A 26,071-nucleotide genomic window follows, 5' to 3' on the forward strand; every position below is an offset into this window, starting at 1 on the left:
TAGGCTGTATGGTGGAGATATCAGGTTGTGTGGTAGAGGCTGTGCAGTTGAGGCACTAGACTGTATAATGGAGATATTTGGTTATTGTGTGGCGGGAGAATTAGGCAGGGTTGTGGAGTCAATAGGCTTTGTAGAGGAGGTATTGGACTGTGTGATGGAGAATAAAGATTGGGTGGTGGAGGGCTTAGGCAGTGTTGTATAGACATTAGTTTGTGTGGTGACAGTATTAGGCTGTGTGGTGGAGACAATAGGCTGTATGGTGAAGAAACTAGGCTGTGTGGCAGGGACATTAAGTTGTTTGATAGAGGAACTCGACTGTGTGGTGGAGACATTAGGCTGTGTAATGGAGGCATTAGGCTGTGTAATGGAGGAATTTGGCTGTGTGGTGCAGACATTAGGCTGTGTAATTGAGGAATTAAGTTGTGTGGAGGACATATTAGACCTTGTGATAGAGAAATTAGGAAGTGTGGTGGAAACGTTAGGTTGTGTGGTAGAGACATTAGGCTGCATGATGGAGGAGTTAGGCTGTGTTGTGGAGAAATTAGGCTGTATGGTGGAGACATTAGGTTGTGTGCTAAAATAATTAATCTGTATGATGGAGACATTAGACAGTATAGTGGAGACTTTATACAGTATATTGGAGACATTGGGCTATGTGGTAGAGACATTAGATGCTATAGTGGAGACATTAGGCTATGTGATGGAGATATTAGGCTGTGTGATAAAGGATAAAAGCTATACTGTGTTGGAAACAGGTGTTGTGGTGGAGGAATAAGGTTGAATGGTAAAGACAGTATGCTGTGTGGTGGAGGGATTGGGCTGTGTGGTGGAGGAATTGAGATGTGTTTTGGAAAAGTTAGGCTGTGTGGTGGAGGAATTGGGCAGTGTGGTGAAGAAGTTAGGCTGTCTGGTGGAGAACATAAGCTGTGTGATGGAGGAATTGAGATGTGTGGTGGAGAAGTTACGCTGTGTGGTGGAGGAATTGGGCAGTGTGGTGAAGAAGTTAGGCTGTCTGATGGAGAAAATAAGCTGCGTGATGGAGGAATTGAGATGTGTGGTGGAGAAGTTAGGCTGTGTGGTGGAGGAATTGGGCTGTGTGGTGAAGGAGTTAGGCTGTGTGGTTGGGGAATTAGGCTGTCTGGTGGAGAACGTAAACTGTGTGATAGAGGAATTACACTATTTAATGGAGAATAGACATTAGTTCGGAGTAGTCTGTGGCAGAATTTCTTTACTCATTCATACTGTGTCACCAATGCCACTTTGTCTTGTGTTTGCAGGGAAAGTTTTCCTGCACACAATTCATGTGTTGATTAGTGAAAGAGAGGTTTGGAAAACGAGGATCCTGTTGGTTATATGAACTGAGTTTATAACAGTGAGACTGAGAGACTTGCTGGAGTCTTCAGCTCAGATCGCAATGTCAGCTCCTTGTAACCTCATCTTACATCTCCCACACTGCAAGATTAGACTGTAAGATTGTAAACCAACAGCCTGAAAAATGTTCCAAGAAAATCTGCAAAAGTCACTTGAAATAGTTATGTGTTGTTATATGAGAAAAAAAACTAATTATAGTGATAAGTAAATAAAAATACCCAGTACATTTAACACTATGTTTATATCAGACTCTTCAACATGACCCACACCAGTAGGTAAAAAACACTTTGCTCCTAGTCATCTATTTGCATTAAGTCGGCCATAGATGGATCAAACCTTGCCCGTTGTAGCAGATTCGGTCCATCTATAGACAGACTGACTGTACTCAAGTCTGTTTCCTGGAGAATCCAATGCAGTTCTCACTGTGTTCTACCTGCAGGGAAGGCTCCTCACCAGCAGAACACAATTTAGAGGGATTCCCCCATCTACACTGACTGTGTTGATGGCAAATCGAGCTATTTTCTTTCCTACAATCTGTGGTGCAAGGAAACAAAGTTGCATTGGCTATGAATTTCCTTAGTGTCAGTTTCATGCTTGCATAAAACATACCGTTCATTGTGGTTTAATCAACTGGTTAGCTAACTTCTGCCTGATTAAAACTGTAAAACAAAAAATTAAACAAACTTTGTAAAAAAGCAAAACACTCTTGCGATTAGGCTGTGATGGAAGCAGCCATTCCCTGACTCATTTTGCATATTAGATCCAGTGTGCTGACTCAGTGATTGCTTTACTTCCTTAGAACTAGTATGCTGCAAATAAGTCATTGGTGCTTTTATCGGAGCCTAATCACACAGCTATCTTCTGTACTGACAAATTTTCTCTAAGTATCAGAAACTGTGTCCAGGTATTCTGGCTGAGATGTTTAGTACTCAGGTTTATGGGATAATGAGCTGTACCAAGCAGTGATCTTGTTGTTGGAGCTTCCCGGATCCTCGCTGCATTATCCATGCTAACCACGCAACAGTGCCATAGCTATGAAGCCTGCAATTAACAAAACAGCAATCAAGTTAAGTGCTTAATTTCAGGAAATTAACATCCTTCTCCAAAAGGATGGGAATAGAAAACAAAAAAGGCGGATTAGAGGAGAGCTGGGTAAACAGAAGAAGCGACGGCTTTCTGCCTCCTGCGTGCACTCAACAGAGGGACCTCGTGTAGGGGAGGTAAACAGAGCTGACCTCCAAAATGAAGCATTATTCTGGGAAGAGTGAGAGGGAGGGAGGCCCAGACTACATTGATTAGACCTTCATTCCATAAGATTATTCAGACTTCATGTCATGCAATGTATACTATGGCTATTTCGTAGAGAACTCCGTAACGTATGGCTTTTCCACAATGAATACTGTACGTTTACATCTGTCTCCTCCACGTGAAAAGCAAAACATACAGCAATATTTGTGAAGGAGACTTCTTTGGCTTTGCATGACAAATGAGCATCATATGTAGCCATCTCGAGCGGATAACAGCTTCCCAATCAGCATTAGTGATAAAAGTGGACATTTGATTGGGTTCTCTGAGTTACAACAGGTCTAGTCTAATTAAAAATCAGAATGTGGTTAAAAACCAGGAATTATTGAAAGAAATAAGTGTAACCAATAAACACTTTTACTTTCTTTTCTTAAAATGGCAGTGCCTGCATAGAGCCTGCACTTATATTGTTTCAGAGGGGTAGTTGCCATGTGCATTAGGTTTGTATCATAGCTTTCATAAAGAGACCTAGCTGCCCTTTAAACTATATCTTTATCTTATACATGACCCTAATACTTTGGGACAATTCAATGCCCTATTGGCTTCGTCCTGCAGCCTCAACCACACAAATTATGAACAAAGACTGCACAGAAACCTTTGACAATAGACTGAGGTCCCACACATAAACAGTGTAAAGCTGGCCATATATTAATCTTTTTTTTTTTCATTCAAAAAATTAAAAAAAAAAAGATCCATATGAGATGTGCTACTTTACTCTGCCAGCGGGGAAACTTCCCCACCATCATAACACCTGATCAGTGTTGCCGGCTATAGCCAGTAACACTGATCATTCAGGAAACACCCGACAAGCTGGTTGTACAGAAGTCAGTTGTTAGAACAACTCCTGTAAAACCTCCCTGACCATACATGGATTGAAATTCGGCTGGTCCCTGCTGAACTGGCCAAATTTTCATGTATGGCTGCCTTAGGAAGTCAGTTTAGTGTAGCTGCAAGTGATCATTTGAAATTTAAATTATTAATGCTAAGCTACAAGAAAAAAAACATAATTTATTGCAGCTCTGTATTTATAAAAATTGTATACAGTATTTAGTGAGATTTAACATGATATTGGCCTCTTGTGATCCATGTAAAAGAGCACTTGACTGTCAGAGGAAGGGGCAGTACTGGAGGCCAATTAGTCCTGCAAGGAGGGAGGACAGGAAGATGATTTCATCAGTCTGATTCTATTCCTGCATTGTCCAGTCACAGGTTGGGACAGGCAGGAGATCTAGCTTTTTTTACTTAACAGCAACCATAAAAAACCCAATCACCGAGCTAGTTGTGCTGTGTGGTACAGCACGTGTAATTCTCAGGACTGGATGGAAAAAAAAATCCTTTGGAAGGTTAGAACAGCTAACTTACATTTATTTTATGTGTGTGTTTAGCTGTTTCCCTGGTGCTCATTTTTAAAGGTACATTGAGTTTATTTTGGCTGCAGTCTGATTCCTATAATGCATTTGCAGAACACTGGTGGGTTTTACTTGCTGCCTAGAACTGATGTTGTGGGGAAATTTTCCATCATTTGGGTTATATGTTCTATATAAAGAGGAGTACTGTACTGTAACTCATACGAACCAATAAAAAAATATTACGGTCATTAGATTAAACTGCTGAAGCGTGAAATCTAATTGGTTTCTTCGTTCCTGCCATTCTTATTTCTTTGTACGTTGTTACAGCAGTTGACAGTGACTTCAAGCATGTTTCTAGTATTGTAGAATGCAGGAAATTCTAAGAGGGAGGTCTGAAGAGGAGGAAGCTGAACTTTGCATAATGGCCTCTGGCCCTGTAATCTCATCTTTACTGTATAAATAAAGAGCCCCCTGAAGAAAAATGTGCTTGTCTTCTATTGGAAATGATCAGCTTTACAAGGCTTCCTTTTTGTACCAGGAACCACCACACATGGAGTCTAGAATTCAGCAAAGTATTGGATTTTTGTTAACTGCATTAAAAAATAAATAGTTTTATCATATGCACAGCTAAACATGATGCCACTTGCAGACCACTGTTGAAAACTTTTTAAGGCTTGTTTGTGACCCTTAAAGCTGACCAAGTACATGACCATTTTTCTTCAATTTCAGCCATTTTTGATGCACTGAAAATAACAAATAAAATCTAAAGTAACCACCAAAACCTAAGCAATCTACCATCCACAAGCTTGATCGTTCACCAGAATTTGGTCCAGTTGTGAAGTCAAAATTGGGATTTAAATGGACAGCTTTAATAAAGATGGAAAATTGAAATAGAAACATGATTGAATGAAACAACAGCCATTTCATATAAATTGATCTGTTTTATCTAGGGTATATTTGATTACATCTCCCTTTGATTCCAGATGCCTTTTATATATTCAATTGCTTTCTGATTAAAATTAAACATTAAATTGAAAGATTGATTACATGTCCAAGTGTATTGCCAGCTCCCTACTAAACTATAGCAAGAACAACCAGTCATTGCTATATTTTTATAACCAGTCAAACAACTAAAATGTTATTCCTGTTTACAGAATCTCTTGTATGTCCTGGCTGGATTAACCATCTATGGCACTTATGCAGTAACAATTTTTGCTCATTTCCCACCAGCTCCTTCCACTGTTCCCATCATGCACCAGGTCAGAGCTACAATGAAGAGTATCACCATATCTTGGCCCCAACCAGAGCAACCCAACGGAATTATCTTGGACTATGAAATCCGGTATTATGAGAAGGTAACATCAACATAGTTCATAATAAATATAAGATTTGTGGTTGAATGACAACTCTTCTTTCCATAGTGGCAACGGTCTTTATAAATTAATGGTAGCAGAATTGCTAGTGAGCAGCATCAATCCATTAACACCCTTTCAGAGCTATAATTAATATAAAAGTTGCTTGCATTAGAGTGCCATAAAGTGTACAGTCTTTACTGACTCAATAATGTGAAACTTGGCTGCTGCTGCCAGAGCTTATAACATGATAGATAGCCTATTAAGTGAGCAAGAAGATGTGATAAGTCAGGAACCAATGAGAAATTCTATGCAGCTGACTTACAGCTCATGTGCTTTCAGAAGAGGTAACCAGAAAATATTGAATCACACAGAGACTTGTAGTTTGTAGTCACCCACAGACTGGACAATCTAGTTGATTGCCGGGAGTATAATAATGAAAAAAATCTTTCTGTCTGGTTTCACTAGAGAGTTTTACAATGAAGAGAATTTGGCCAACCCAGTTATTGGGATCAGTTTTTCTTCAACTCAGTTACATAATACATGGAACAAGCTACGATCGAAGTGGCCACATTATCTGTTAATAATAAATACTGAGTACTGCAGCAAAATGTCCTTACCTACAAGGCCCATGGTAACTTTTTTGGCCCATTCAAGTAACTTTTTTATTTTGGCACACATGGAGAGAATGCAATATTTACTTTATTATGTAAAAAATAACAATACTTGAAGTAGAACTGTGAACAGAATATGGATGTTCAAATATTAATATATTCTTAACAAGAAGTAAATAAGCTTTAAATAAAACCCTCACTAACCAATGAAGCTGCAGAGAAGTAAATAAGCTTTGAATAAAACCCTCAATGACCAATGTAGATGCACAGATTATGGAGTAGTTCATTCTTAATGCTTAGAATAGTTGCAGTGAAGTCATTCAAGTCAGATCTTAGCAGTCTGCTTTTCCCTCTTACTGTGCACCTGCTGTCTGTTTGCATTAGATTAGAAAACTGGAAGGCTGCTGCATGGAGGTGGTGGGTTTTTGTGCTTAAAGTGGTTCTAAAGCCTAAATGTTTTTTTTACCTTAATACGTTCTATGCATCAAGGTAAGAAATGCTCACTTCTCATGCTGGAAATAAGAAAAAGACCATTGGATTCTCCAGAAGTTAAAGAGGTTAGAAGAGAAATCAGCAAATAATCCACTAATAAAAAACTGATATATCCATATTGGGGGAATGGCCCTTTAAGTAGCACTAATGGCAAAACTTTTTTTTTCATTTTGGATAGAGCGAAGAGGGATCAGAACACCTTTTAAGGTTTAATTGATATCTGTGCCCCATTAGGGAGACCTTCACCTTCTCTATTTCTCTTGTTTACAGTTTTCATCAACAGTGAAAGTAAAAACAAATCCAAAATTTTAGGTTGTCCCCAGAACAGTAATAGAGGGGAAATCTTGCAATGGGGTATTAGTTCTGCTGACCCTGTTGACAACTATAGATTCCCTAATTTTGGAGGGATTTCCTCTCACATCTTGTTATGGCTAAGGGACAGGAAGTGAAAGGAAATATCCCCAATGGGACACACATGGCAACAAAAAAACAGCCAGGGGTTATAATCCTCCATTACTCTATCCAAACTGAAAAAAAAAGTTTTGCCTTTAGTTCTACTTTAAATCATTCATAAAGGTTTTCCAATATCTAGAATCTCACTTGTCATTGTCACACTCTTATCACAAATAATCCCTTGCTTGTCTTTGCTAGTTAATAGCTTGTCCTTTTGAAAATTAGACACTTTTTGACCCCCATAGTGTCTTCAAAGCTGCCCAGCATTTATATGTAGAAAAGCCTAGTGATCTCTTTTACCTTACTTGAGTTATGTTCCTGGTTTCATTCTTAGTAAGGCTGATACATGGTGATCAATGTGTCATTTATTGATCTCTCTGGCTTTCAGACAATACATTGATTTCTGTGTATTTGACTAAAAGAACAATACTGGTGATTAGAACGCATTTTTCTGCTCTGCTAGTGTAGTAATCATCGTTAAGCTTACTTGAATAGCCTAAATGAGTGAAATAGTGGTGTACATTTCAGCTCATTTTAAATTAATAAACTAGTGGTTTTATTGATTGAAAGCAACTTTTCTATTCAAAAACCCAGGCAGTGTTATTGTAAGATAGTATTGCCATTAGTAAATATTAGGTAACATTACATCACTTTTTTAAGATGTGTACCTCAGAATGCCCTTTAGCAGACATCACGTAAGAGTTCCCTCTAACAAATAGACCTTCCTTGAGGATTCTCTCTATCATACCTTTCCACAAAATTCTCTTTAACTAACAGACTTTTAATAAAGATGTAATCTAACTAGTAAACATTTCCTAAAGATGCACTCTAACAGACCTGACCGTATAACTAACAGACCTTTCCTTAGGATGCTTTATAACTTACAGACCTTTTTAAAATATGCCCTCTAACTAACAGAGCTTTCCTTAGGATGCTCTCTAACCATGCCTTCCAATTTATACACTTTGTAGAAAAGATGCCTTCTAAAAGAGGATGCCCTCTATCTGACAAGCCTTTCCTAAACTCGCCCTTTAAAAGACCTCTTCTAATGATGCTCTCCTACTAACAGATCTTTCCTGAGGACCTTGTCTAACAGACCTTATCTAAGAATGCCCTTTAACTGACAGACCTTTCCTAAGTATATCTTCTAACAGACCTTTTCTAAGAATTCTCTCTTACCCTTTCCTGAGAATGCCCACTAACAGACCTTAGCTAAGGATGCCCTTTAACTAACAGATCTTTCCTAAGGATGCCTTCTATTTAACAGACATTACCCAAAGATGCTCTCTAACTTACAGATTGTTCAGGATGCCACCTTTCCGTAGAATTTTTTAAAGTTTTTTAAAGATTTAATTTAATAGTCTTTTCCTAAATATGCCCTTGAGCTAACAGGCCTTTCTTAAAGATGCTGTCTAACAGTTCTTACCAAAGGATGTCCTAAGGTCCTATAAATGTTGACTGAGCTGCCTGTGTAGGGAGTGATGCCCTAGCCTAGGGATACCTTCAAAATAACCCTGCCTCTAACCCCAACCTTTACCAGTTTCTGTAACATCAACCCTAATTCTTCCTGTAACCCTAATTGTATCACTAACACACCCAATAAACCCAACCTTAGTATTAATACTTCCTTAAGTAAACATACCCCTTCTCCTCCTTCAGGTTCTTTTAAACAGAAAAATAACCTTCCTAAAGCAAAGCATATCCAACTGAGAAATTTCCGGCTTTACCCCACTCTGCATAAATAACAAGGGACCTTTTTGCAGATAGAATACTAGAAGCAGGAAGGAAGGAAGGAAAACTGCTTGTAATAGCAGATCAAGCAAATTAAGTCTCATTTACTGAGACATTCTTGTTACCGTACTAAGAAAAAAATGCATTAGCAGCAGCCTATAGACTGCTTTTACAGATATAGAAACCTTAGCTCACTTTTCGTGATTTCACATTATCTCCTGCTAAATATTATAAACATTCTTGATTGGAAGCCATCTGAAACATAGCTATAACCTGTGCAAGTAAACAATCCTCCTATCAGAAATTTAGGCAATAGGCCTTTGTTGAGATTGTGATTCATTACTGTGTATTAATTTAGTTTTTGGCACAAGTCAGCCTCACAAAGTTTAATGTTTCACCATGTAGCCAGCAGCAAGACATCAAATTATTTGAGTTGTTGCTTCTGCTGCGTTCTAAGACAACAGGAAAGCAGGTCTTTGCACAGAATAACATATTGGTGGGGGCAAAGTAGTTACACTTCAGGTAAATATACCTTTGTTTTTAGAATAATTGTTACAGACTAGCAGATGAAATATGTGGTAAGCATTTTAAACCAAAAAGGGAACCAGTATTGTTTTCAAGTTTTGAAAGTGTTTATACTAAATATTACATCAAAATGTAATGGTTCCTACTCCTGCTCTTCTTTCAAGATAGTTTATTGCTTTTTTATTTTCTGTTCATGTTTTATTTAAATTTTTTATTTAACGGTATATTTATGTACTTCTCTACATTTTCTTACTAACAGGATCAAAATGAGTTTAACTCTTCTATATCAAGAAGCCAAACCAACACTGCCAGCATAGAAGGACTGAAGCCTGGTGTGGTGTATGTGGTACAGGTCAGGGCGCGCACAGTGGCGGGTTATGGAAAGTACAGTGGAAAAATGTGCTTCCAAACACTGACTGATGGTAAGTGAAGAGCTCTTAAATTAGTAGGTCATCACAAAAAATGTTTTAAGTGGCACAGGAAAAGCTTTAAATCGTAGACAGACTTAGGATAACAAAGGCATTGTTCAGTACCAAATGCATCACTTTCATCACTTCCAATACTGGTTTACAGTATGGAATTTGTCTGAGAAATGAATAGTGGTATTATACTTTAGATTTTATTTATTTATTTATTACAGGTACTTATGTCATGCCATCAATTTACGCAGTGCTTTATGTATATTGTACATTCACATCAGTCCCTAACCCTCAAGGAGTTTACAATCTAAGATCCCTAGCTCACATTCATACAGGCGTACATTCATACACATACTAGGGCTAATTTCGACAGAAGCCAGTTACCCTACCAGTCTTTGGAGTGTGGAAGTAAACCAGAGTACTTGAAGGAAACCCAGGTAGGCACAGGGAGAACATGCAAATTCCAGGAAGATACTGCCATCATAGTCCTAAAATACTGGAGGAAAGAGAACTTGGGGAAATCATTCAATTGGAGGTTATGGGCTGCAACTTTTCTCTGTAGTTACTACATTTCCATTAGGTAAACCCTAGTTTTTGATGCAATTTGGTTACGCTGCATAACGTACCTGTTTTATAGATCAGACCTTTAAAATTGTTCTTCCACACACAACTCACATTTTATTCATATGCATATATAGATATGATTGCAATATTAAATCCTCTGCCTAGTATAAAAAATCTGATGGTAAAATCTAGTATTGCAACACACTTTCAGAAGTGCCATGTGAGAACCAATATATTTGAATAGTAGATGTTAGCTTGCTGTTGCTGCGTGCAAATCATTTAAGCTAATATTATAAAGTAACATGGTACAAAATGTCTTTTGTTCCTGTTTCTGGTAAACTGAAATGCTCCCACCTGAAGGTCATTCCATCCATAGGATTGGCAGCAGGGAAAAATTAGCCATCCTTTCTTTACCAACAAGGAACAGCACTGAAATGTCCTCTGGATACCTTTATATATACTTTTGCAATTCAGCCACAAACACTCCTATAGCAACTATGTGATTCTTTGAGATTACTAAACAATCTTTTCACAAATTTCACTGTAGATGTTAAGTTTAAGAGACTACAATAGCCACAACTACTGTAGCCTCAAACAACTGTAGATTGATAAAACCGAAAAGAAACTACAGAGCAAAGAGCTACTTCTAGGCCTTCAGGAGACCAACATGACCAACCCGAACTTCAATCTCCTATCCAAAAGTGTGCAAGGATTACATTCTTCACTAAATAATCACTGTTTCACTGTTACATCCATTTCTCTGTCAATTGCCCCTGCTGTGTATGGGTGGAGGTGGCCATCTTGGTAGAGGAGCAGTGTGTGACAGAGCTGCTCTCTAATGCCTGATGATACGATGACTGGTGGAGCAATGCTCAAGCAGGAACAGGAGAGTCCGGTGAAGCACAGTTCCACAGAAAAAATGAGGCAGAAAAAAGTGGATCCTTCCAAAGCAGGTACCATTTCCTCTGCAGCAGACCTGAAGAAGAGCAACAATGAGCAGGACAGTAGAGAAATTGTGAAATTTTGCTTCAAACCTCATGAGAATAGCAGTCATCAGGGCAAGTAGTTTGCAGGTCATGCTTTAGATCAGGGGCCAGCAACCTGTAGTGGCCAGGTGACTGGTAGATTGCGGTCTGGGCTTGCTGACCAGCCATCCCAAAGCATCAAAGTGCAATGCAGAGGGACTACTTGTAAAGTTGGAGCTGTAGTAGGGAGCAAGAGCCACACAAGCCGATGCCCCCTCTGTAGTGCTGGCTCCTGTCCCATGCGGAATGATAGCAACTGCACTCCACTCCGTATCCCGGCTAGTGGTCTCCAGAGTGGCACCAGCAGCAGGAAAGAAGAGATCTTCAGGTCAGTGTGAAGCAATACACTGAGCATAATAGTATAGGGCTGCTCTCACACTGATGCGCTGCTGGGATTTTCCCACACCATGGGTGCAGTGCAGTGAATCTGCAGCTTTCCTGCAGTTTTGCTGTGCTTAGCCATAGACTTTTACATTCTGCGAGTTTAGTGCACTTTGTGAAAGTGTACCAAAACTCCTGAATGAGGGTGTTTTAGTGCGCTTTCACAAAGTGCACTACACCTGCAGGAAAAAACAGTCTATGGCAAAGTGCAGCTAACCCAGGAAAATCGCAGATGCACTGCGCTGCACCTATGGTGCAGGTAAACTGCAGCACATCAGTGTGAAAGTGGCCTTATAGGGGGCTCAGAACAGTAAGGGTTAATTTACATTTGCAGTTTGTGGGGTGGTAAAAGCCCATAGTTAATATGTGTTTTACCATCCCTGACCCAATCGCACCCCCTTTTGCTGCAATGGCCAGGGGTGTACACATGTCACAGCCGCAGTAGGAGATATACGCCTTGTCATGGTTGGTAGGCGTAGCACCTGCCAAGCATGATCCATTCAAGTGAATGAGGCCGCTCTGCCAGTGCCCTGCAACCTTCTGCAGTGCAGCAAACAAGGGGTTAAAGCCGTTAGCGGGGGGAGGGGGGGCAGTAAAACAGCAATTAAACCGCAGGGTTTTACCTCCCCCCCAACTTTATGTGTGAACGAGCCCTAAGGGTGCCACTGCTGAATGCAACTAAGGGCTTATTCACAAGTGCTGCTCTTCTGAAAAGTGATCTGAGTGTGTTTGACAGGTGGTGATGAGGCGATATGTTGCCTCCTCACCACCTGATTTAAACTCATGATTGCCGTGCCATGCAGGTAATTACAACACATTAGTACAACAATTAGACAGTTAAGGAGTTTGAGGAGGCACACTCTGCACAATGATCTTTGACTTCTGCTGTGTTGTTCAGGTAGATCTCTTTAAGGTTGCCAACCCCTGCTTTAGATGATCCCCCAGGCTACAGAACAGGAGAAGCTAGGCAAAGTCACAAGTGAGGAAGTGCACTACTACATCTGAGAAAGAAATGAAGGAAAACAGTTGATTTTATTCAGGGTTCTACTCCTTTACCATGATAAACTTTTCTGGGTATTAGACATGTGCACTCCAGAAAGTTTTGTTTCGCATTCGTTCATTGAAGAATTTTGTTTTGTAATATTTGTTATGTTGCAAAGTCTTCCACCAAATTATCCACCCGTCCCAATATCTCCATGCACCAATATTTTCTATAACTGATTACCAATGCTTCTTATGTATACACCTCCCATGAACAATATATGCTTACCTCCAGACTAGACCCTGATGGCTAGTCAAGGGTCACAAGCGCTTGTGCCCCCTTCACAGGCTGCAAACAGGATGGCTCCAGATTCATTCCACCACAGATGACTCCCACTGTTCCAAGAATCCTCCACTCACATAAGAAGTGTTATTTCATTCATGAAAGAAGAATAGAGACTGATAGTGCTGTCTGTACATTAAAACCTTTTTTTCAGTATTCAAAATGAAATTCACAAGTCAGTGCACACATAGTGCTATATACAGTGCATACACATGCAGCTCTCTGTCTCACCACCTCCACTGCTGACATCAAGATGGCTGCCAACTGACCCCACTCCACTCCTACTCCTTGTTCAAAAAAATATAAAACTTCCATGGCTGGTGCTAAATTGCTGTGAAATAATGTATACACTAAACCTAATTATCAGTCTGCGCAGCTACTACGTGATTACCCCTTACACCACAAAAATCATCAAACATATAAACATAAGATTGCATATGAATTGCTGATTAAACATGCTGTATGCACTGTACAAAGCACTGTGTGTACACTGACTTGTGAGAGTCATTTTAAATATTGAATAAATGTTTTTACTGTATGGAGAGCACTATCAGTCCCTATTCTTCTTTCAATATTGCTTCTTGTGTGAGTGGAGGATCCTTGGAACAGTGGGAGCCATCTGTGGTGGAGTGACTCTGGAGCCATTCTGTTTGCAGCCTGTGAAGGGGGCACAATCATGTGACCATCAGGGTCTAGTCTGGAGGTGAGCATATATTGTTTATGGGAAGTGTGTGCATGGGTAGCACTGGTGATCAGTTATAGAAGATATTGGTGCATGAAGATATTGGGACACATGGCTAATTCGGTGGACGATCTTACTACTTTGGACTTTATGTTTTGGACTCTATTATTATTTTACAGTGAATGTTTGAGGGTTGCGTAACATCTGATTCATATGCAATCTTATATTTATATGTTTGATAATTTTTGTGCTGTAAGGGGTAATCTTGTAGTGGCTGCGCTGATTGATAATTAGGTTTGGTATATTCATTATATTGACCCAATTCAGTTTCTAGATTTGTTTGATATCTTCGGCATTCATTCTGTATATTCGTTGGTCCAGGTGGATTAAAACATTTTTGCAGTTTTTCCAGAGGATTGCTTATATTCGATATTTTCAGATGCTGGTCCAACCTACCAAGAGAAATGGCATGAGTTGATTGCACAATATCAACTGCCATCATGCGTATCCGAATGAAAGAATAGAACAAAATTCGTATCCATTGTTATCCAAATTATAGAACAAATTTGAAAATAGAACTCCCCATGGGCCTGAACTACTATTGCATCATGTAATGTCATCCGGATGAAACAAATGCATTCATTATTTTAGTTTTGTTAGTATTTGATATTATGTCCATTCAGGGATTCGTATACATACAAATCTCCAAAAATCTAAATGAAACACATATGGCCACTAGATATTTCCTATAGGATAGCGCTTTTTGAATATATAGGTTCCCTTTCTATTGACCAAATGCCACCTCTTTATTCTTGTAATTCATGTTTTTAAAAAAAGCGGTAGTCTGATGGTGGATATTGCAGTAGCTTCAGTGTAGAATTGCTCCATTTCCAATAAAGTAACCCCAATGCTGGATGACCTTTAACTGTTTTGCAGGCTGAATCTATTGGGAGTTTTTTGTATGATACTGTATATGAGGGGCCCCCCATACAGATTTTACACCTGATCTATGAAAATGTGTGAAAAACATGCAAAACGTGGTTGTTTCAGATGTTTTAATAATAATATGCACCATTCCAGCAGAAGGCTTTGAGATTACATGTGATATATGTTGGGCCATCTTAATGAAAATGAGCATTCTGTATGGGTCATTTGCTGGTTTGCTACCGTCAGATTTCATGTGAAGAATTGATTGACATGACATCATATTCATATAACAGCAATGAAGTGTAAAATAGGAACATATATTAGATTGCAAACTAGTTCTGCCTGATTGGTCCTGGCTGTTCCACACTCGTCATACAGTGTATTTACATGCATGATGTTCAGTTCAGCATTGCAAAATATCTGTTATTTGACCCATTCTGTTTGGAAATGGATTCCAATCCATCAAACTATTTTAGTTTATTTGATTTCCTTTTATTTCCTCCATGTTTTAAATAATCAAATTCCAACACGTGTCGCTGCTTGACAGACACGGGTTCTTCTCTACGAGCGGAAACATTCCTCCTACACTGGCCCGGGGCACTGAGCCAGGCTGTTACATGCGTAACTCTGCTGGGCATCTTTCCTTACCAAGTCTGGGCATTAGGAAGGAAGGTAGAGAAGCCAAGAGGGATGCTGTGCTTCTATATTGTTCCAAAGCTCTTAACGCCTTCTCTGCCAGTTCTACTTGGCCTGTATCCCTGTTGAGGTTAAGAATAATCTTTGGCTAAAGGGAAAGTGGTGAAAGTTTACTTACAGTTATTAAAAGCTGAGCTCCAGGCATGTATTAAAAACACCAATTAAATTGTGAAATATATTTGTACACACAACCAGTATAAATACTTTGATATCAGCTTTCTGTAATACTCTGCATGCTGTATGTTAGCTCTTGGCACATGGAGCAAGGCATCAGGATTTATTGGCGCAGTGCTTTCAGTATCACTAACAAGTGTAAATCTCAGAGTTTCTCTAACTTTTCCCAAGTGGTTACACATCCCAAGCACTAAAGCATCCCTAGCACGGAACCCTCACCCTAACACATTAAACCATAAAATGTCTTAACTTATCCTCAACACTTAATCAGCAAAAGAGAAACATAAAATGCAGACCAACATGTTTTATTGTTAAAATCAGAAAATATTGAACTCATGGTTGTGATATACAGATACAGTATCTGATAGTAATTGTTCTGAGGAGGAAGCAACTAGAGATATTAATTGTTGTAGCCTCTGTAGGCATTGAGGGACGCTAAGTCAGGAGATGCCTTGTCAAGGCATGCATCCTTAGGGACAACTCCGGATGGATGTCTTTACACTGATGCATTGGGAAGTAGAGAGGAAAATGATGACCTCATTGGTGTGCTGTTTCTTCATTGTCCAATCACAGGTTGGGCTGGGTGCTAGACCAAGTTGTATTGCTGTTACTTATTGTAGTGTAGAAGTAGTTCCAGGACCTGACTGTGCTGTCTCGCAAAAGTGAACTTTTTTAACTTCCAAAGGATTTGTAAATCTAATCAGTCTGCATCACATGTCTGGCTGAACAGAATTGCAAGTCCTTTGACAAGTGATATAGTTTACAAGTATTCAATGTATTTAGCTGTTTTCCTGGAGTTCTGTCTCAAGACTATTTTCAAATGCCTATCTGCAAGAAAGAATAACAGAATTTGAGAGGGTTCAGAGATGGGCAACAACATCAGAGTTTTTATAGGTTTAGGTATATTTATACTAGGAATAAAAGTGTGTAAGGTGATATGCAAGGAATATGCTTAAGCAAATCATAAGTTAGTTTAAACACTGTTCAGTGAGCGTTATACTGTGCGAGGTACACAGGGATATCCACTTAGATTTAAAAAAAAACAAACATTTTATTCCTGCCATGGAAAGGGTCTTCACTACAAGCGTGATCAGAGTTTGGCATTCTCAGCAAAACCAGGTGCCGATGGCCAGATTTATAAGTGAATTTTAATGTGACTATTAGTACTAGAAATGGCATCTCCAGATATAATTAATAGAATTCATCAGTGGAGAGATTGATTCAGATATTGAATTTTTTTTTTTACTAACAACTGATGGGCCCAGGAAAGAATTATTATTTCATGGTGAAGTAATTGTCAGCTGGCTCACTTTGTGTTTTTTGGATCAGCAGCTTTGGGACTGTATCAAAATTAGAACAGTCTGAACTGAGTGGTGTTGATGAGTGTATATTTATAAATGTAGTTTCCCGCAGCAACTAGTCCAACAGTTCTTTTCCAGAGAGATGCATTTAATCAGCTCAGAGACAATCCATAAAACAGATGTACAGACAAGGCAGATGACAGGGTACTTAGAACATTCATGCAATCACCACACACCTTCAGAGAACACACTTTCTCCTGTCACACTTTCTCCTGACCCCACTCAACCAAAAAACCTTCCCTAATATACACCTTTTCCCATTGACCAAAGTGTCGAGCAATCTGGTTGGTTTTATGAGCATGTTTGATCTTATGTGTCTTATGTGCAGGGGCGGACTGACCATTTGGAAACTCAGGCAGTGCCCGAGGGCCCGGGGTCAGTAGGGGGCCCCATGAGATGCCCCTGGTACCTTTTTCATAGGCTTTTTTGAGTTTGGCAAGGACACAGGGGCCCCGTGATCTCCGATTGCCCGGGGACCCCATGAATTGTCAGTCCACCCCTGCTCTTAGCTCATCTTTAATGGTTCTGGTTCCACGGCTGGGAGGTACAGACCCTGACAGCAGATCTGTCCCTGTCACACTCTTCCCAGGATTGCCTAGCTTTGGCAGATATGCTTATACTTACCTCCTCTGTGCAATGGATTTCCACAGAGCAACCCTGATCCTCTTCTTCTCAGGCTCCCTGCCGGTGCTTCTGGCTCCTCCCCCTTAACCAGTGCCACCAATAGCAAACTGCTTGCTATGGGGGCACTGGTGCTTGATCGCTCCCAAGCCGTGCTTTATGCATACATAAGACACATAGAGCCGCAGCTTGGCCCTGCTCCCTACACCTTTTCCCATTGACCAAAGTGTCGAGCAATCTGGTTGGTTTTATGAGCATGTTTGATCTTATGTGTCTTATGTGCAGGGGCGGACTGACCATTTGGAAACTCAGGCAGTGCCCGAGGGCCCGGGGTCAGTAGGGGGCCCCATGAGATGCCCCTGGTACCTTTTTCATAGGCTTTTTTGAGTTTGGGCAGGGACACAGGGGCCCCATGATCCCCTATTGCCCAGGGGCCCCATGAGTTGTCAGTCCGCTCCTGCTTATGTGTCTAGACCTAGAACAGCTGTATGCGTAGATTTTAATTAAAAAGTTAAATAGATACTCCTCGTCTTGTTTATGGCAAAACTACAATCTTCAACAGCTTTTTAAAAAGGAGGACAGGACACCCACCTTGAAATTCTCTTCACCATAAACAAGTACACTATGAATATTTAAGTCCTTTCCAAATATAAGCAGACAAACTTTCATTTTACAATGCAGGTAGATTTGCAAATAACCTGCTCTGAAACTCCCCCTGACTCTCCACATATTTATCCAAAAACAGGTTAACCGAACATAACAAAAGTAAGGTGATTACCTTCTGCATAAATTAACATAGTAAGAAGTCCTTGGCTAACCTTTTGGTCAGTAACGTGAATATGCACTATATATTATTATTATTATTATTATACAGTATTTATAAAGCGCCAATAGTTCGCTCAGAGCTGTACAGTACAAAGGGGGACAGAACATGTGACAGAACAATACCAATACAATGCAAAACATGAGGGGATTGAGGGCCCTGCTCTTTCGAGCTTACAATCTAGGAGGGAGGGGATAGTGGTACAGGAGGAGATAGCTGTGGGGGATGGAGTGGTAGGAAGAGTGGAGGAGGTCGGCAAGTTAGCAGGGGGTGGGGTAGGCTTCCCTGAAGAGATGGGTTTTCAGGGTGCGCCTAAAGGAGAGGAGAGTAGGTGATAATCTGATGGGTTCGGGCAGGGAGTTCCAGAGGATGGGTGACACCCTGGAGAAGTCCTGGAGGCGGGCATGGGAGGAGGAGACCAGGGAACTGGAGAGAAGGAGGTCTTGTGAGGAGCGGAGTGTGCGTGCTGGGAGATACTTGGATATTAGGTCAGTGATGTAGTTCGAGGCAGTATGGTGGACAGCTTTGTACGTCAGTGTTCGGATTTTGAATTTGATCCGTTGCGCAATCGGAAGCCAGTGGAGGGATTGGCAAAGGGGGGTGGCGGAAACAGAGCACTTGGAAAGGTGAATGAGTCTGGCAGCCGTATTCAGGATTGACTGAAGCGGGGATAGCCAGCGGCGAGGCCAGTGAGGAGGGAGTTGCAGTAGTCGAGTCGTGATATGATGAGGGAGTGGATGAGCTGTTTAGTGTTTTCTGGGGTTAGGAACGTGCGTATTTTGGCGATGTTGCGGAGGTGGAGTCTGCACGAGCTTGTTAAAGATTGTACTTGGGGCTGGAAGGATAGGTTGGAGTCAAGAATGACACCAAGTACTCTGGCCTGCAGGGCGGGTTTGATGGTGGCATTGTTGGATGTGATTGAGAAGTCAATGGGGGGTGGTGTCCAGGCTGGGGGGAAGACAAGAAACTCGGTTTTGGAGAGGTTCAGTTTAAGGAAGTGGAGCGACATCCAGTCTGATATGTCGCTCAGTAGGTGTGTGATTCGGGCAGAGACCGAGGGGGTGAGGCGAGGGGTAGAGAGATAGATTTGTGTGTCGTCGGCATAGAGGTGGTAGTTGAAGCCGTGAGAGTGTATGAGTTGGCCAAGGGAGGAGGCGTAGATGGAGAAGAGAAGGGGCCCAAGGACAGAGCCTTGAGGGAGCCCAACAGAGAGGGGGAGTGAGGGGCAGGTGGTAGCATTATAGGTAACGCTGAAGGAGCATTGTGACAGGTAGGATGAGAGCCAAAAGAGAGCAGAATCTCTGAGGCCGAGGGAGTGTAGTTTTTTGAGGAGGAGGGGGTGGTCGACTGTGTCAAAGACCGCAGAGAGGTCAAGGATGATGGGGGGCACCGTCTCTGATGGGGGTGCTGCTTTTGATCGAGTGCTGCTTTGAAGGAGTGCATAGAAGTTATATATATATATATATATATATATATATATATATATATATATTACAATATCCTACAAGTGGGAATTTTAGTATGTAATTAATTAATTTAGCTTTGAGCAAGCATCTTTCAGGTATGTGGGAGCCCTTTATCCAGGAAGTTCTGAAATACTATAATTATTGATTTCCAGAAACCAAGCATCTTCAGTATGAAGCACTGCTAGACTTGTACTGTATATAATTTGTAACATTTTACGTTCTTACTGACCTGTGGTAGAACTATTAGGCTCCATGCACACTAGCGGGTTTTTTTAAGTTAAAAAAATGCAGGAGAAAAAAAATTCAGTTTTTAGAAGCGTTTAGGAGTGTTGGCGTTTTATTAGATTTTTTGCAGTACAGGGAGAAAAAAAAGCTAGAAAAAAGCTGTTAGGAGTGTTTTTAGTAGCCTCTAGGAGCATTTAGCGTTTTTTTTTTCTGCTGGAAATATGTTCCCAAAAACTCTACAAAACAATTTTTTTTTCTGCTCTTGAACATTGAAGCTCAAAACTAATGCTAATAGCCTAAAGTAGTGTGCATGGACACATAGCATAACACTATTTAGATTCTAGGAGCAGAAAAAATGCTAATAACAGCTTCTAGGAGCTTAAAAAAATACTAGTGTACATGGAGCCTTTTGGTTACAGTAGCAGCAATCAAAACCAGTCCCCTGAGTTTGGATGAGTTTTAAATTTTAACTCTTACTTCATGACATGGTTGACATAGTATGATCTGAAGGTATCTCCCATGGTTGCTGAGTTTCCCAATGATGCTGGGATGACAAAAATATTTTTATTCAAATGAACCAATAATAATAATAATAATAATAATAATTCAAATGAACTTCAAATAATTTTAAAGGTGTAGTATGTCTCAGAAGGAGTGTGAGATAATCACTTGCCTTTGATGGGTAGATTGCTTTGTTGGTGTTCCTTGGATGCAGGAACTGCTCAAAATGAGAAAGTTTTGGGTGCAATTGGCCTTTATCACACGTTAGAGATAGTATTTGAAATGAGAGAAAGGTGCCTTACATGAGCTCAGGTTCCAACCATCCAAAGTAAAATATCTTTATATCCTTAAAACTTAACCGACCAGGGATGGGTAGAAAACATTGATGGCCAAGAAATGTTAAACATTACACCCATTTCCATTCAGATGTTATTTGACCTATAGCTATCATTCATATGCAGAAGATGTCTGAAATAGGCCTGACAAATTTGTTATTTGAGTGTCCATATCGACATGGAAGCAGGGCCAGCTAAGAGAGCCATAATATTACTGTAGCAATGTTTTTATTAGTGTGAGTGTCTCATAATGATAGGGATAACATCTTCTATCATTGGACTTTGAGGTTGGATGAGTCAGTTATGGAATGTGACAGAGAAGGAAGTTTTGAGAAGGAGAACAGCGGCAGGAAGCACACATGACAAGTACAGGAAGTAATAATATATACTGTATATATTTAAACAATTATTTATCTAAAAGAATTTGAACATGAGATTGTTTTTTGGTAAGCAACACCTACCCATAGTGAAGAAATGTAGAAGAAATATTAGACAATATTGTAATTTTGAGTGTCTTGGTTTAAGACTGGTGACTACTGGGGTGAGGTGAAGTATCTTCCTGCTTTCATACCTAACTCTGTCATATTTTTTTTTCTTCCTTCTTCTCTTTTCCTCTCCTCTCCCCTTCCTCCTTTTCCCTGCACCTCTTTCTCAATCTTTGCTCTCTTCGCCCCCCTCTCTCTTCCCCTCTTGCCCTCCCTCCATCTCTTTCTTCTTCCCCCACTCTCTCCTGAGCATTTCCTTTATTCTCTACAAGGGTTTCTCAGTTAGACTTAGACGTTAAGGAATTATTGTATCACCTTTGAATATCACCTGATTGGGGATGCCCCCTTTATAACTACGGGGGGATCCGTATCTCTAGAATCCATAGACTACGCTAATTCCCATATTATTGTGTTTTTCCCATCCTTATCACTGTTGATGTTCTCATAATTCTTTCTTTTATGCTATGCATTGTTTGATTTATTGCAAAAGACAAATTTGCCTTTAACTCTGTCATATTACAGCATTAAATATTTGAGTAGCCTTTTTAGACTTAGAACCATACTAGACCTTCTAAGAGTAGACCTAGCAACTTATGTTGACTAAAACAAATCAAACAACCAAGAGATTTGCAAGGAATCTTCTGTATTTTTCATTATTATTTCACTACATGGTTAGCATCTGTGTTTATATTTTACTGTAGCATCAGGACATTTTTTCAATTTTTAATGAGAATCTGTGAAAGCTCTCAACAAAGTGTTAATCCTAAGAACATACAATCAAATTCTGGAGATTTCCATCTATTGCCATGTAAAGTATGAATATATTTGTACATACACAAGAAATTAGTAGGAGATAGGTTCCTGACAGATTCTCTGACCTTTTCTGGGTGGAAAGTGTGGAGGCACATAATGGAAACTTGACATTTTAGATGGTTCAACATGAATCGCACAGGGAGCATGTATAATAAAGATCTGAGTCAAGGTCTGGATCTGCACATTCATGTACTCATTCTCTTTGACACAAATGATAGGCTCCATTACAAAAGGTTTATTGTTGTAGGCTAACCTGGCACCATCCTGTGTAATTTCTCCTATTTCCACTTTTAGAAGATTACAAATCAGAGCTGAGAGAGCAGCTTCCACTGATTGCTGGCTCGGCAGCAGCGGGTGTTGTCTTCATAGTATCTCTGGTGGCTATTTCCATTGTGTGCAGTAGGTGAGTACATTTTTCTGTCTTTATAAGTTTTCTTCACAAAAGTACCATGTCTGGCCATGCACTATATAATATTCACAAATGAAGCAAATTATTTTATAACTTATAGATAATGCTCTACTGTAAAAACAAATCAAACCTGTCACACCCACAGGTGGGTGTGTTGATTTATACTTTAGAATATTAGGTAGGTTTATTTAATTAGGCATCCCATTCTGTCTGCAATTTGCTTATTTAGGATCTGTGTGACTACCATTTGTTGAGTTATTGTCTCTATGGGTAATGTTCTGCTTGTCATTCTACTAACTGAGGTCACATTCAGATCTGAATAAGAGCTGAAATCCAGGTAAGCAGCATAATAAACAATTGAAATGCATGTGAAGTGGTCAGCCAGTCTTATGATGACAGCATCCTTGCCAGCCAACAAGACCCAGTTGGCCGGCAGGGATGCTGTCATCATAAGACTGGGAGCTGTTCAGTGTTATTGGACAGGTTAAGGGTTACGTGTCGTGGAGGGTTTTTGGTTTTTGGTTTTACGTGTTAGGGAACACTTTAGTGTATGGAATACTTTGTTTTCTTCCAATTAGGGAAGCTGCAGAATTTTTGTTTTTCACTGCACCAAACCCTACCATCAAATATATAAATGTTTTAAAGCTAACAAAAGCTAAAATGTTCAAGTTTTTTATATTCATACTTGTCATTCATTGGAAACCTTTCATCTGTAGGAACAGAAGAGAATAGGCCAGCTTCTCATCATAATACTTGGCAAGCACCTAAAAGGGAACAGTCTAAAATAATAAGTCCCTCAAGCTCTGTTTGTATCTAAATGTCATGTAATATAAACCAGTGATCATTTTAGAAAAAAATATAATTTCTTTCAATGGAAAATTTTTTTGTGTCCCAATGCAGGTATTTAAATCTTGGTCGCTGTGAGCGGTCATCTCTTGTTCCTCAGCATGCCTAAATGACAGAAAAAATAACTGAGCAACCCCAATGCCGTAGGCGTTTTGTGTGTTCTGTGTAAGCTGTGATGCAGGGTATTGAGGAGGAGGGAGGCACATCATTTACTAGGGGACCAAGTCTGGACTGCATTGAGCTTGTCCCTTACTGCAAAGGATATTTTAAATGGTTTTGTCAGCTCATTGAAACTAGGATTATTCTGAACAGATTGTACTCTCTATATGGTAACAAGGCAATAAATATAAATATCTACAAATATCATATACTTCTGCAAAGCCAGGCCTGTAATCTTTTTCTTATAGTCATATCCTATTCCACAAAAAGCCTCTTCCATTTTCTTTCCATTTTTGGGCTGTTGGCACTTTACTTATAAATGTAGCTTTATGAATATTACAGGAGGCAATAAAATACAACACATTTTTCAATCAGTGCTTTCCGACAATGCGGGGTCATTGTGTATTCTTCCTATGGCGCTAGCCCTCAATGTTTTCTCATGGCCATAACCATACAGGTCACTAGGTGCTCTGGAATCTGACAATCATCACATGTGAAACTTTTCTTTGGGAATTTAGATGTCCTTTGGAACAATTTAATAATTTGCAGCAAACAGGTAAAGCAGATATTGTTATTGCATGATGTCTGCCCTATACTACAGTATTTCTACTGATATCTATTGTCTTTTCCCTGCATAGAGCCACCTAGTTATCCATAAAGCATTTATCCTCTTAACTTGTATAAGACAAAAGACCATCTATGACTCTGCACCAACATTTTTCAAGTTTAGTTTTGTTATATATTCCAGGAAAAGGACTTACAGTAAAGAAGCAGTGTACAGTGATAAACTACAGCACTATAGCACTGGCAGAGGTAAGGTTTACTATTCCAAGACAGATCAACCAGACTTTAGATGTATGATCATTAATATTATTGTTGTTTTTATTAATATTATCATTACTATTACCTATACTGCTATGGTCGTTGGTTTTTATAAGACTTTGTTGGTCCTTTTATATAGTGAAGGCAGGCACTGCAAAAATTGGGCTTCCAAAATAGAAGTTTTAGTTAATAATGAACTATAGGACTACTATACATCACTTTGTATGCATATTCAGCTACTTGTTGATATATATTAAAGTGACGCTGGTTAAAAAAAAATAAATGATTCAAGTATGTATTCCAAATCTCAAAATTCCTTTTTTATTGCTGTGCCCTAACTTCCTGTTAGAGGGTGGCTACATTCATTATATATACAGTAGACCCACTGTATGTAGGAATGTAGCCACCCTTTCTTCCTCGTTCCCGAGATGGACTATGGGATGTGCACATTACTACAACTAAGGTCCACTGCTTGTTCCAAACAAATAGAAGTGAGGAGGAAAAGTAGTAGTATTTTTGGGAGCTCACGGATGATGTTACAAGGAGGACACAGTAGGAAACAATCTCATGAAAAACAGAACTATTAAGTAGTGGATGTGCATGGATTAATATTTGGACCCTTTCGTGACCAGATATTTTTGAGTTTAGATGCCCAGGCAAGTTTAGCAGTGTCAGTATGTATCAGGAAACTTGACAGCAACTTTATAACTCATTTTTTTAATTCACAGCAGATCTGAGAACTAGGAACACAAACACAGGTGCACATTTCTAGCTCTCACGGCAAGGTGAATTTAACATTTTGATTCACAGGGGTTGATTTACTAAAGGCAGATATACTGTGCTCTGAAAGTTCAGTTACTCCAGAGCTTAGTAAATGAGGTAAAGCTTCACTTTGCAAAGAATACCCAAGGAAAGTAAACAAAATGAATTTTTGGTTGTACATGATTGTATTCTAGAAATCAGAAGAGCTTCCCCTCATTTCAGAGCTTCCCCTCAGATTTAGAGCAACTGTAATTGCAGTGCACCGACCATTTGTGTTTAGTAAATCAGCCCAATAGAGTCACCTTTTTGCTTACTGATGAAGATCTAGGCCCCTTTCACATGGAGCGGACTCTGTTTAGATCAGCAGGGGATCTGTCTGCTGCTCCCCTACTTATGAGAGCATAGTGGGCAGATGACAGGTCAGTGTCTGCTCAGTTTATGCAGTGTTGACACGGACAAAGCCGCTCTGCTGTATGGGTGGCCAGGACTAATTGAAATCTGCTGTCTCCCCGATCTGATCCAATCCACCTAAACAGAGGGTGGCAGATTCCCTTCCATTTTTAAGCGTACCAGGTCAGATTGGTGGTAGGTGGGTGTAAACGGGTGAATTGAGGGTCCGATCAGGTCTGCCTGAAACTGACAGGTGGACCTTCTCAAACCCTTCGTGTGAAAGGGGCCCTTTGTATAATGAGAAAAATGATACTAAAGATCAGTTTATAAATTTGGATTATTTATAATTGAATGTAAATTAAATCTGGCATTCATCATTTCCTTTTTTTCCAGTAAAAAGGTTTTGTATTTTTCCCCACAAAGAATAGGACAATAATGCCTTTATATAATGTCATTTTCCATTGTGTTTTCTTGGTGTGTTATACTATGTTGTCTTTGTTACCTGCCTCCCCTTCCCCACTTTCCTGTTTCTTGTGTTATCAGGTCAGGCTCCTATTGCACATCACTCAGAGACTGCAGCTGCCAGCTCTCGCCTGTACTATGGTCTCCAATCACAGCACTTGTCACATGTGATGAATCTTGATTTCTTGCTAGAGTTGTCCCTTCATT

The 26,071-nt window shown here is 39.8% G+C and overlaps 1 protein-coding gene across 7 annotated transcripts in view; it reads left to right on the forward strand.

Moving 5' to 3' along the window:
- EPHB1 (EPH receptor B1) overlaps positions 1–26,071 on the forward strand; it is a 380,977-nt gene that overhangs the window by 295,026 nt on the left and 59,880 nt on the right. For 3 of the 7 annotated variants that reach the window (XM_089671247.1, XM_089671241.1, XM_089671245.1), the window contains exons 6-9: positions 5,256–5,380; positions 9,452–9,614; positions 22,309–22,417; positions 24,159–24,241. In XM_089671247.1, the coding sequence (XP_089527373.1) occupies positions 5,256–5,380; positions 9,452–9,614; positions 22,309–22,417; positions 24,159–24,241 (480 nt within the window). The remainder of the gene's footprint in view (positions 1–5,255; positions 5,381–9,451; positions 9,615–22,308; positions 22,418–24,158; positions 24,242–26,071) is intronic. The other 4 variants (XM_089671243.1, XM_089671246.1, XM_089671242.1 and 1 more) reach the window with 3 other exon arrangements.

Source organism: Staurois parvus, unplaced genomic scaffold (genome assembly GCF_062004578.1).
Source record: "Staurois parvus isolate SC_StPar_1 unplaced genomic scaffold, SC_StPar_1.0 ptg000102l, whole genome shotgun sequence".
Classification (NCBI taxonomy): Eukaryota; Metazoa; Chordata; class Amphibia; order Anura; family Ranidae; genus Staurois; species Staurois parvus.